At 40.5% G+C, this 12,420-nt stretch overlaps 1 protein-coding gene across 3 annotated transcripts in view; it reads right to left on the minus strand.

The window, feature by feature from the left end:
* The window catches only part of CDKAL1 (CDKAL1 threonylcarbamoyladenosine tRNA methylthiotransferase), a 325,960-nt gene that overhangs the window by 221,762 nt on the left and 91,778 nt on the right, over positions 1-12,420 (minus strand). For all 3 annotated transcript variants that reach the window (XM_087707390.1, XM_087707388.1, XM_087707389.1), the window contains one exon: positions 1,496-1,592. In XM_087707390.1, coding sequence (XP_087563516.1) covers positions 1,496-1,592 — 97 coding nt within the window. The remainder of the gene's footprint in view (positions 1-1,495; positions 1,593-12,420) is intronic.

Raw genomic sequence — 12,420 nt, forward strand, 5'->3', positions numbered from 1 at the left:
ACATTATGACGTAGCATTAGATGAAACATAACGATTTACTTTTTTATGTAATGGGCTGTAATTCTAAGCCGTCAGGCTTACCTTTACTGTGGTTTTAGGGATAATTGTCCTCCCTGCACTTGTTATGCCCAACATATGATCTATATCTCTTTATGAGCTCAATATTTTAACCCTATATTAAATGATTCCAATGCACCCATTCCAAGTTTTGCTTCAATATGTCAGGCGGCTTCCCTATGACATTCAGATCAGGAAACTGGTATCGGAACACCTTCCAAACTAGCGTGTAAAGCCTTTACTTAAAGTGGGAGATATCTTATTGATTACCTGTTTATGTCAATGTCTGGATGAACTGCCTTTTCAGTGCGACCATTTTAAAAGAAAGGGCATATTAATCCAATATAATTTTTTGGGGAAAAGATTCTATAGGTTTGAGACCTCCTGCATATAAACACAGTAAACAAAACGTCAGAGCTTTTTTTGTGAGTGCATTATCTCTTCTTTCTCCTAATATGGGATGTGTTCAAGGAATGTTCAAATTCCCAAACTGTCAAATAACGGTTGTCGCTGTTCTAGAAAACCTTCCTGCTGTCAATTTAAGCTGAGAGATTTCAGTTTCTTGACTGGTGAGGTGAAAATGGAGAGCATTGGGCAGTTCCATCAGTAATAAATATTACATTGAAGAATATACTACTGTAATGCGCTTTACATGGGGCTGCCCTTGAAAAGTGTTCGAAGACTTCAGCTAGTCCAGAATGCAGCCGCGCGAGCGATTGTGGTGCACCTAGGTACACCCACGTTACACCTATCCTCCGCGAGCTGCACTGGCTGCCTATTGGTCTCCGGACTCGCTTCAAGGTGCTAGTTGTTACTTATAAAGCCCTACATGGCATCGGACCTGGGTACCTGAGAGACCGCCTCCTGCCAATTACCTCCCAAAGACCAATTCGATTGCACAGGCTTGGCCTTCTCCAGGTTCCATCTGCCAGCCAATGCCGGCTGGCAACCCCCTGGGGGAGAGCCTTCTCTGTTGCTGTTCCAGCCCTCTGGAACGAGCTCCCTGTGGAGATCCGGACCCTTACTACCCTCCCGGCTTTCCATAAAGCTACTAAGTCCTGGCTGTTCCGGCAGGCTGGGGACTGTTAAAGCCCCCAGCCCTGTCTTAATTGTGACTGTTGTGGATTTTAAAATTGTTTGTATTGTCTTATTTATTCCCTCCCCTGTTTATTGTGAGCCGCGCAGAGTCCTTCGGGAGTGGGCGGCATACAAAACCAATAAACCTAACCTAACCTATATAATTCTGTTCTCTACAATTCATCATTTTTCCAGGTTTATGGTATAATGTGGGATATGGTAAAATCTTACACAGATGTTCAGAAAACAACATTTTGAGATTAGAGTAGCAAAACCTTTAGCCAAGATAACATTTTAGATTCTTAAAACGCATCAGGATCAAGTTCTGAGAGAATTTCAACGCAAACCATAATATTCTCACCCCAATAATGCTCAGGCCTTGCAGATAGTCTTGTCGGGGCTGGGCTTGTGGAACACATCCAGCTACGACAACTTTCTTTTTTCCTTCTTGTGCTTTCCTAAAATGAACAAATAATCCTTCAGTGGCAGAACACATTCGTTTAATTAACATTCACTAACTTTGCATCACTTCTGTCACAGTATGAAAAGATTGGAAAAACCAAGAACGCTGCCTAATTGTGTCATTCTGCCAGCAAACAGATTCTTAATTGCACTTCTATCCCACACACATCCTTCAAATCTTCCCTGAAGGGTTGGAGGATTCTCCAGAGTTGATTTGGGATACAGGTGAGGATTGGGGTGAGGGGAGTGACAATAACAGCACAGACTGTTGCACTTGTAAAAGTCCGTTTGCATAATATTAAATCCAAGTCAAAACTTCATCTGGTGTGATATGAATTTCCACATATAAAATTATTCATATGCATCCCACGGGGGGGGGGGGGGGGGACTTTTTAGTGCTTTATTTTCTGGCTGTCGTGAAGATGAAGAAAACAACCTAACATATTCATCTCTTTATGAATTGCTCCATAATCCGTAAAGCATTTGATTCCAGGTATTGATATCAGGCCGCTTTACAACTCACTAGATCCTCCTTTCTGAAGATAAGACCATTTGGTCTCCTCTAAACGATCCAGCACGTTAACAATTATTCAGGATTCTGTAAGGTAATTAGTTCCTTCAACACTTTGGAATACAAGTCAATTGGTCCTAGGTATTTAAACTTATTCAAGGTAAAGATGTCCTCTCTGACTTAGATTTTTATCAGTTTCAAGCTTTTAGACTTTAAGAACCCCCAAAATGCAATGTGCATCCCTCTTGCATGAGCCCCCAGCATGCACAGCCCCCTGCACATGCGCACATCCCATGCATGCGCACACAACCCCTGCACATTTCCCACCCACCCCATGCATCTGTGCGTGACCCACCACCACCACGCGCCCCGTGAAAACCGCAGTCCACAAAAGTGCGCTCGACGAAAGCATGCATTTGACGTCATCACAGCGCGACGAAAAAAATAAAAAATTGAAATAAAATTAAAATTAAAGCAAGTCGATTCACATAAAGGTAAGGGTTAGGTTTAGGGTTAGGGTTAGGGTTAGGTTAAGGATTAGGGTTAGGTTTAGAGCGTTAGGGTTACGTTTAGCGTTAGGTTAAGGGTTAGCGTTAGGTTTAGCGTTAGGTTAAGGGTTAGGGTTAGGGTTAGATTTAGGGTTAGGTTAAGGGTTAGGTGTAGGGTTAGGTTTAGGGTTAGGTTTGGGGGGGTTAGGGTAAGGTTTTCGCTTTATTTTTACGTTTATCGATCACAGCGCGATGTTTTCGTCACGCTGTGATGATGTCACGTACGCGCTTTCGTCGAGCGCGCTTTTGTCTACCGCGGTTTTGTGGTGGAACCCACGCGCCCTACCCGATGAGGCTTTACTCATTTGCATGGCCCAGTTTCTGGTGTGTCCCTGGGTCAGAAGACAGACTGATGTCTTGGATAAAGACACTGACAAATCACTTCCATTAATTGCCAAGAAAACTATATAAACATGTTCAGAATATCATCAGAGGTTGGATTCAACCAGATTTTAACTTTATCGCTACTTGGGTGATTTAAGATTGTAGGACTTTTTAAATCATATACCGAACACTCATTGGTAGCTCTATGTTGCATGAAAATATATAATTCTTTCTCCTGAAAAAAACTGGAAATATGGCAATTGGATGCATATTAAAAATGCAAACTTTTCAATTAAATTGCCATAAAATGTGACAAAAGATAATAGAATTTAGAATAAACTACATTAATACAAATTCTCTACATAGACCTCTGTACATGGGAAGCAAAATTTAATTATATATTTTTTTCTCACATTCTCATGCAAGATTAATTTCTTTTTAATACCACCTAATGGTTCTGTTCTTTATAATAAAAGTTCTAATGTTATTTGTTTATTTTATGATAAAAAAGACTATACTGTACAGGAATGTTAACAAATGCCTTTAACCTTCAAAATCTTTTAATGCTGGTGGAAAGGTGCGGGGAGGGGAGAGAAGTCTTAACAGAATTTCAGTAGCATAAATGAATACATTTCTACTTTCAGAACCTTCCTACACTGTAGTTAAATAAATTTCAGCATAATAAATTTCAGCATTTGATTTTAAATCTAATTGGCTCTTAATTTATACAATAATTTATATGCTTCTGACTGCTACTTCAATTTAAATCTGATTTGCACAATCTCACTGCAGTGAAGTTTAATTAGAACAACTATCTTCTGAGATTTTTGGAAAAGATATCTGTATAATAGTTATTTTAAAAAAGAAACCTCTACAATATATTAATGGTTAGCTATAATCTTCCCTTGTAAGGCCACTACAATAGAATAAACAATCTGGTCAATGTGGGTGAACATTTCCCCTCAAAACCCGGTTAGGTAAAGGAGGAATGTACAATTTTCTAATCTGCCTAGCAAGTTTGTATTGCTACTTGTGAATTCATCAGGAAGAGAAAATAAGGCTTAATTGAGCCTTTAGGAATCTGCTACATGAAGTAGGGCAGTGTTGGTTAACCTCTTTGAAACTGGAGTGCGCGTCTGTGCATGCATACACGCGCACTCGCCAGAACACTACAACCAGGGGTGGGTTTCTCGCCCCGTTCCAACCGGTTCGCGCGTGCACGTGCGTGGCGCACGCATGTGTACTAGCATCTGTGTGATGCTCCAGCTGCTCCTGGAGGATCACGCAGGTGCTGTATGCGTCCTACGCATGCGTGGAAGCGCAGAATTCGTCAAAACCAGGTAAGGAGCGGGCGCGGGCGTGCGCAGGCGGGCCCTTCGCCGTTCCCGGAAGTTACTTACTTCCGGGTTCGGCGACCAACCGGTTCGCAGGGACCGCCGCAAACTGGTTGAAATCCACCCCTGACTACAACCCAGAAAAGGACAGCTCGGCGGTGTGCATCCAGCTGCTCTTTTGGGTTTCAGCACGCGCATGTGCACTGTCCAGCTGCTCTCTTCTGGGTTCTGTTGCATGCATGCACACTGTCCAGCTGGACTTCACGCATACACGTGACAGAACCTAGAAGTGAGCAGTTGGACGGTGCACATGCGCACGATGGAATCTGGAAGAGCAGCTCGCGACAGCATGCGTGCCCACAGAGGGCTCTGCGTCCCAACTTTGGCATGCGTGTCATAGGTTCGCCATCCCGGGTATAGGTCTTGCCGTGAATCATCTCTGTGAAGCAGTATGTTATTTACTGCTAGAGATTTAAGGACAAGACTGCAGATTGCATTCCCTAAAGCTAAGAGATGGAGTAGTAGGCTGGGCCATTATTTCTTCTAAGATTTTCTTTTTCCTGCCTTGGGGGAGATTGAAAAGAAGCAACCCTTAATGATAATTCCATAAAAAGCTTTGTCCAAAAATACTCAAAGAACTGGATAGTAACTTCGCAAGAAAAGAATGTCAAAGAATAAAATTGGACTAATAACATGGTTTGCCAGATGTTCCTTTTATCAAACCTGTGTATACCACAGTCACTTTTTTAAAAAGTTAGGTAGTTAAAGTTTCCTTTAAACTTTAAAACAGCACACAGTAAAAACAGTCTAGGTTTCACATTTAAAGGTCTAGAGAGGCATAATGGAGCTGACTGACTGCTCCTTTCAGCTGGGTTTTTACATCAAGTAATTTCTATGTTTGCGATGTAGCATACTGCACGAACCTAACCACAGAGGTTTGTGTTGTATAAACTCTAGCAAGTGTGGTTTATTCAAGAAGCTGTAGTTCAGCAAATCCACGGTATAATACAATGCCTCAAGCAAAGGAATCTTCAGGCAGAGGAAAATCCAGCTTGATGAACAGAAAATTATATGTACAGGGAGCAGTAGGTTGTGATTCACAAAGGACAGGAGCCTTCTATCATAAAATACTTGTTGACTGGTACAAGTTTAGAATTAATAAATAGAAGGTTATTTTCAAGAATGGCAACTCTGATTGCAGCAGAAGACAATCTGATAGCACTACAACAAATATCTCCCATTTGGTATCTTCCACAAGTTTTAGATCAATGTTTTTAAGATCTGTGGACCTCAACTCCCAGAATTCCCCAGTCAACAAGAGAAGTCCACGCATCTTAAAAGTTGCCAAGCTTGAGAAATACTCTTTTAGATTTCAACTACTAGATTTCCAAGTTCCTAAGAATAATACTGCCTGAGAATAATGGGAATTGAAGACCAACATTCTAGTATTGTTGTAATATAATATACTCATTTAATTGCATGGGATAATCCATATTTTCTTGGTGATAGCTATATAGTTCTTTTTCACCGTAACATTCAGTGTTACTTCAACTATGTTTAGTACTGGTTACTATGTCCTTTTAAAACAATTATGTATTTTAATATGAAAAACAGCTCAACTTCCTCCAAGAACACAATTTTTCTGATCATGCTTTTAAACTGAAAATTCAAAATAAAGGAAGTTAAGTACTCAAAACACCTGCAAACACTACTATCTTTGATCACAAATGAGCCCCAAATTTCTGTTGCTAAGTAAGACAGATGTTAAGTGAATTTTGCCCCATTTTACAATCTTTTTTGTCACATCTCAGTTGTTAAGTGAATCACTGCAGTTGTGAAATTAGTAGCCTCGTTGTTAAGTGAATCTGTCTTCCCCATTGACTTTGCTTGTCAGAAGGTCACAAAAGGGGATCAGGTGACCATGGGACACTGCAGCCGTCATAAATATGAGTCCGTTGCCAAGCATCTGAATTTTGATCGTGTGACCATGGGGATGCTGTAACAGTCATAAGTGTGAAAAATGGTTGTATGTCACTTTGTTCAGTGCCATTGTAACTTCGAACAGTCACTAAATGAACTTACCTGTAGAATAATTAAGATGCCAGAGAAACCGACATAAATTATTTTCCAAATGAAATACTAGTGGAAATGAATTCTAATACTTAACAACCTCAACCCTATAATGATATTCCCACATGTTCAAATTTCTTTTCATTTCTTTAATGGCTTTCTTGTACTTCTAGCATGACTTCAGAGTAGAATTTTGCTCATTTTTATGCTGACTGACTAAACTGATGTTTTTCAATTTATTATTGATCTAGAAACATCTAATATCTGTTTTAGCTGATTCAGATTTCTGCAGGAGAAAAGCTGAAAAACTGAGAACAAGCATTATTACTTAAACCACAAGGGAAGCTGACTTGAAGCAGAGAACCTTCCATATTTGGTGTGTGTGTGTGTGTGTGTGTGTGTGTGTGTGTGTGTGTGTGTGTGTATCTCCATCCATCCATCCATCCATTCATCCATCCATCCACCCATCCATCCAGTGGGTACAATAAATGTGTAACAAGGTTGTCAAACTAAAGGCCCGAGTAGTTAGATTTCGCCCGCGGGGCTGCCCTGGAAACAGCAAAGGACCAGTTCGCGGTGCCTCTGCCAGCCAAAATGGGCTCCCAAGTTCATTCGGTTATGGCGATCTCCTCCAATCCTCTGCCAGTGAAAACCGAGCTCGGGAGGCCCTTCCAAGCTCAGTTTTTGCTGGCAGAGGGTTGCAGGAGGAAGTCGCAGCCAAAAATGGAGCTTGGGAGTCCATTTTGACTGGGAGGGTGCTCAGGCCGCCACAGGTGTTCCCGACATGAATGATGTCAAGCTGGCCACTCCAGCCACGCTCACCCCAGCCCCCCAAGTTCAAACACAACCATCAATGAAATTGAGTTTGACACCCCGAATGTATAATGTAGCCAGAACAACTGCACACAAAAAAAAAACTGACACAGTCGTACACACACACACACACACACACACACACACACACACAACTTGAATAGTCTGTAGTTCAGAATTAAAAGATACTGTTATGACCTGTGACAAACATTATCTAGTGAAATGCAACATCACAATGTATTATATATCTGAAATGTATTATATATCTGAAATCCATGGTATACTATCTAATACAGTGTTTCTCAACCTTGGCAACTTGAAGATGTCCGGACTTCAACTCCCAGAATGCTGGCTGGGGAATTCTGGGAGTTGAAGTCCAGACATCTTCAAGTTGCCAAGGTTGAGAAACACTGATTTAATAGAAGGTCTTTGCAATAATAAATTGTTAAAATTGACAAATTTGACAGAAGAACATCTTTGAATCTCCTAAAGTAACGTTTGTTTTTGCTATGCTAGCTATTGTAATGTTTTCGGGGACTAAGATTTGAATTTGATCAACAGGATTTTTTTTTTCCTAATTTCATCATGTATCTTTATAAGGAAACAGAGATCATAGAAGCAAATGGCAGAGAAGGTTTTAAAAGCAGAAAACTATGGAGAGGATGACAAGATATCTAAGCATTCATAAATCAGTTCCAAGTTCAAGATAACAAAAGGGGTCCATGTAATGCAAATTCAGTATTTGGAATTTGGAGGGCAGGTGGAAAAAAGGAAGGAGGAAGTAGATTAATACCTTTGGAAATAGGCCAGGCTTTAATCAATGGTGTTTTTCATTATTCAAATCTACTGATAAAATTTTGTATGCGTTAGTCTTTTAAAAAATAATCCTGAAATACTGCAACATATTCCTGGAAGTAGTAAGATTATTTTCAAGGTCATTTAACACTATGTACATGTCAGACATACCTTACGAATAAAATGAGTTAATCAATCTAAATAAAATGTGACAATCATTTTTAACAAATCAAATCACAAGGTAAGCTCATGAAAAAGCCACACACTTTAAAATGAAATTTTAAAAAATCCCAAATATTCCAGAGCCAATGACATTCGAGGTGGGTTCCAGCTGCTGCTACTGCCGATTTGCGCATGGACGCACTGTGTGTGCAGATGCTTGATTCATGCTATGTGCATATGTGCAGTACTAAAAATGCTTCTGTGCATGCGCAGAAGCAAAAAACAAGATGGCGGCACCTATGGCGCTGCGGAGAGAACAAGTTCGGTGGCGTGGCAGGCCAAGTTACTACCTGCTCGGCAGAACCAATCCAAACCCACTTCTGAATGATATGAATACAATTCTCAGGTAATTCAAGGAAGAAATAAAAAGAATGAGTAGTTATCAAAATATAGTTTTAGTTTTTATGACTCATGGGCCAAGCAAAATTAATGTGACTTCCCTTAAACCTCTTTCTCAGGATCTAGAAAGAATATAATGTCTGGAAATGCATGAGTATTCTTAGTAAAAGGGAACCACAGAGCCCTGAAGAGAAACCTTTGCTGTTTGCTAACTTCAAATATATATATATATTGGTTAGCAAAGTTATGAAAGTTGTGATGCTGGACAAAATTAAAATGGGAAAATAACACTGCAGCACAACAGGACGAAATTTTTAAGAAAGAAAAGTTCTCAGTTCTGTTAGAATACCTAAACTCGACCGATCTGACATTTTAGGCAAACTGTCCTATAGCACTGTCTGCAAAGCTAAAAACCGTTTAAACAGAAATCTTTTTCAAACTTGGCAAATTTAAGATGCATGGACTTCAACTCCCAGAATTCCTCTGCCAGCACAGGACAAGGCCAGAGTTTTTGTCATCCTTCTACCTTTGCCGTATGGAATTTGGGTCTAAATTGTCAGAAATGTTTGTACTCTTTAGACTGACAGAAAGTTGGTGGAAGAATAATAAAGTTTAAAGGGAGGTTTTCCCCCCTCTTTTTTGTAGTACTGTTTCCAGAGTCTTAGTTTTAAAAGACTCACAACCCTTAAAAGTGAGAAACAACTCCAGGACAGGACAGGTAGCCCTCAACCTACTACCATATTAGAAGAACTTCTATCACTAAGCAATGCAGTTATTAAGTGAGTTGCAGCTGATTTTATGACTATTAAGCAAATCCCATGGTTGATAAGCAAATCCTACTTCCTCCACTGACTTGGCTTGCCAGAAGCTACTTGGGATGGTTGCAAATGGCAATCACACAAACCCCAGGATGCTACAAACATTGTAAATACACACCGGTTGCCAAGCACATCAACTTTGATCATTTGCGGGGAGACTGTGAGGATCATGAATAAGAGCCAAGGTGGCGCAGTGGTTAAATGCAGCACTGCAGGCTACTGCTAGATCAGCAGTTCAGCGGTTCAAATCTCACCGGCTCAGGGTTGACTCAGCCTTCCATCCTTCCGAGGTGGGTAAAATGAGGACCCAGATTGTTGGGGGCAATATGCTGACTCTCTGTAAACCGCTTAGAGAGGGCTGAAAGCCCTATGAAGCGGTATATAAGTCCACTGCTATTGCTATGAATACAAGGACCAGGTTGTGGGTCACTTTTTGTAGTGGTGTCATAACTTTGAACAGAAATACATGGCTATAAGTTGATGACTACCTGTACAAACCTGTAGCCTGTTGGTGACATCTCACCTCTCCTAAAGGCCTTAATGTTCTCCTTCCTCAAAATGAAATATTGTTGAGTCTCAAAGTATTTTCAGTGAGCAATGACAGGCTAAAGGACAAGCCATTCTGAAGCAGTAGCATTTCTCTGGGCTCTGATTCCCCATATATTCCTACAGCTGATCTTCCAGGTGACCCTATTGTTTTGTAAGACAATGACACATAGCCAGAGGTGGGTTGCTCCCGGTTCGGCCCATTTTGGGCGAACCAGTAGTGGTGGTGGCAAGAGGTTGTGCCCACCCACCCGGATACTTCTGCGCATGGGCAGAAGCGTCACATGTGCGCATGAGCACAGGCGAACAAGTAGTGCCAAGATTTGCAACCCACCTCTCCCCATAGTTTCGTTTTTTAAAATCAGATCTGGAAAGGTGAGGAGCAATGTATCATCACTTAAAATTAGGGCTGCTACTTTGAAAGGTTGTTTTCCCTTAAAGCGTATGGCCTGTATGGTCTTTGGTCTCCATCACTGAGGTTGTTTCTGATAGCTATCCTGGCCTTGGTCAAAAAGAGCTATGACAGTTGAGGTGACTCCCCTTATTTTCCATTTGTATTACAGGTAGTTCTCAACTTACGGCCCCAACCGAGTCCAGAATTTATATGGCCAAGCAAGACGTTTGTTAGGTGAGTTTTGCTCCATTTTATAACCTTTCTTGCCACAACTGTTCAGTGAATCACCGCAGTGATTCAGTTAGTTACAAGGTTGTTAAGTGAAACGGGCTTCTCCGTTGACTTTTACTTTTCAGAACTTCATATAAAAGGTGATCATGCCACCCGGAGACACTGCGGACGTCATTAAATATGAATCAGTTGTCAAGCATCTGCATTTTGAACACATAACCATGAAAATTATACAACAGTCGTAAGTGTGGGAAATGGTCATAAGTCATATTTTCAGTGCCAATGGTCACTAAACGGATGGTTGTAAGTCAAGGACTGCCTGTAATTCCCAGTATACTCTTAAACAACCCTCAATATTCCGGGCTTTCAAGAAAGCAATATCCCTCAACCATCACTAAAGTCCTTTAATTAGAGAATCTCTTGAAGATGGAGATCCTCGTATAGTGATCTTGTTTCAGAAGGCACTGTTACAATAACATCCAAAACCTTAATCCTGTTTGAATATCTTTTAATTTTTTAGCTCAGCCATGTCCTTTTGGCAGAGCTGAACCATTACTAAATCCACACTTGTTTTCAATAGGTTATGTTCCAGTCAAGCACGAGACGTACTAAGATTTTCTGCATCTAGAAAAATATAGCTCTTTTGTAAGGAATGAAAACATTTATACTAAAACTAATATGGAATCTGTAATTGCGAAAGTGTAACTGAATATCGTAATGCTTGCAATGGGAAGGAAAATATTGCCTCATTGCAAATAGCCAAGGACTGATAAAGTTAAAATGAAATCTCCAGTGGAAATAAAAACTATTTGTACATTTTCCTGGTGTTTTTATCTCATTCTTCAATAAAAAATATTCCAAGGGCATTTCACGTAAGCATAATCTGAATCGGTAACATTGATCTAAATGATAATTAAACTCTCCAAAACAGAAGCATACTGAATTCAGGATTTTGAGTGCACTGGGGTTTTTTAATTTAGAAAACTGGGAAGGAAATATATTAACATGTGAAGCATTAGTATCAACTATGTAAGGAAAGAAAAATTAAACTAAAAATAAGAAGAAACATTTGCATTTTGAGCATATAAATAAAAGAATAATGGGACATAATCTGAAGCATTTTATAATTGAGTATATCACTACTGAAATGTGTTCAACCAAGTATTTATTTCTAAAATCGTTATTCCGACAATAGTTTAAAAAGCCACATTCTTCATTCAGATGACTGCACTTCCCCCTCCAGCAATTGCAAAGCAAAAAACAACCACCACAACTGTCTTCACCTAAAGCCGAGGTCCCAAACTTGGCAACTTTAAGACTTATGGACTTGAACGATCAGAATTCTCCAGCCAGCTATGCTGGCTGGAGCTGAAATCAGAGCTGAAGAAGTTTCTTGGATGAGAAGGAAAATGTCTTCAAAGAAAAACAAGTAAGTCCAGTTGCCTCTTGAAAAAAACAGCTTTGGGGCAACCATGACCTGGATGAGCTCTGGAACGAGCTCCCTGTTGAGATCCGGACCCTTACTACCCTCCCGGCCTTCCGCAAAGCCACCAAGTCCTGGCTGTTCCAGCAGGCGGGGGGGGGGGGGGGGCTGAGAAGCATGTACCTCCACGGAAATTGTGAATGTTGGTTCTGTTTTTAATATGTTGTCTTTGTCTCGTTCCCCCCTTTCCCTTGTCTTTTGTGAGCCGCCCGGAGTCCTCCGGAAGTGGGCGGCATACAAGACAAATAAATAAATAAATGACTGAGAACCTCTATGGACACTTCCAGCTCGGCACTTAGCCACAAAACTACCCATATTCCAGATCCTAAATGCACACACATACACAAAAAGCCATATGGGATCTTTTCCAATCGTACTTTTCTTAAATTATGTGAC

Source organism: Thamnophis sirtalis, unplaced genomic scaffold (assembly GCF_051295495.1).
Source record: "Thamnophis sirtalis isolate CommonGarterSnake01/CBP01778 unplaced genomic scaffold, rThaSir2_p1.2 scaffold_2, whole genome shotgun sequence".
Lineage (NCBI taxonomy): Eukaryota > Metazoa > Chordata > Lepidosauria > Squamata > Natricidae > Thamnophis > Thamnophis sirtalis.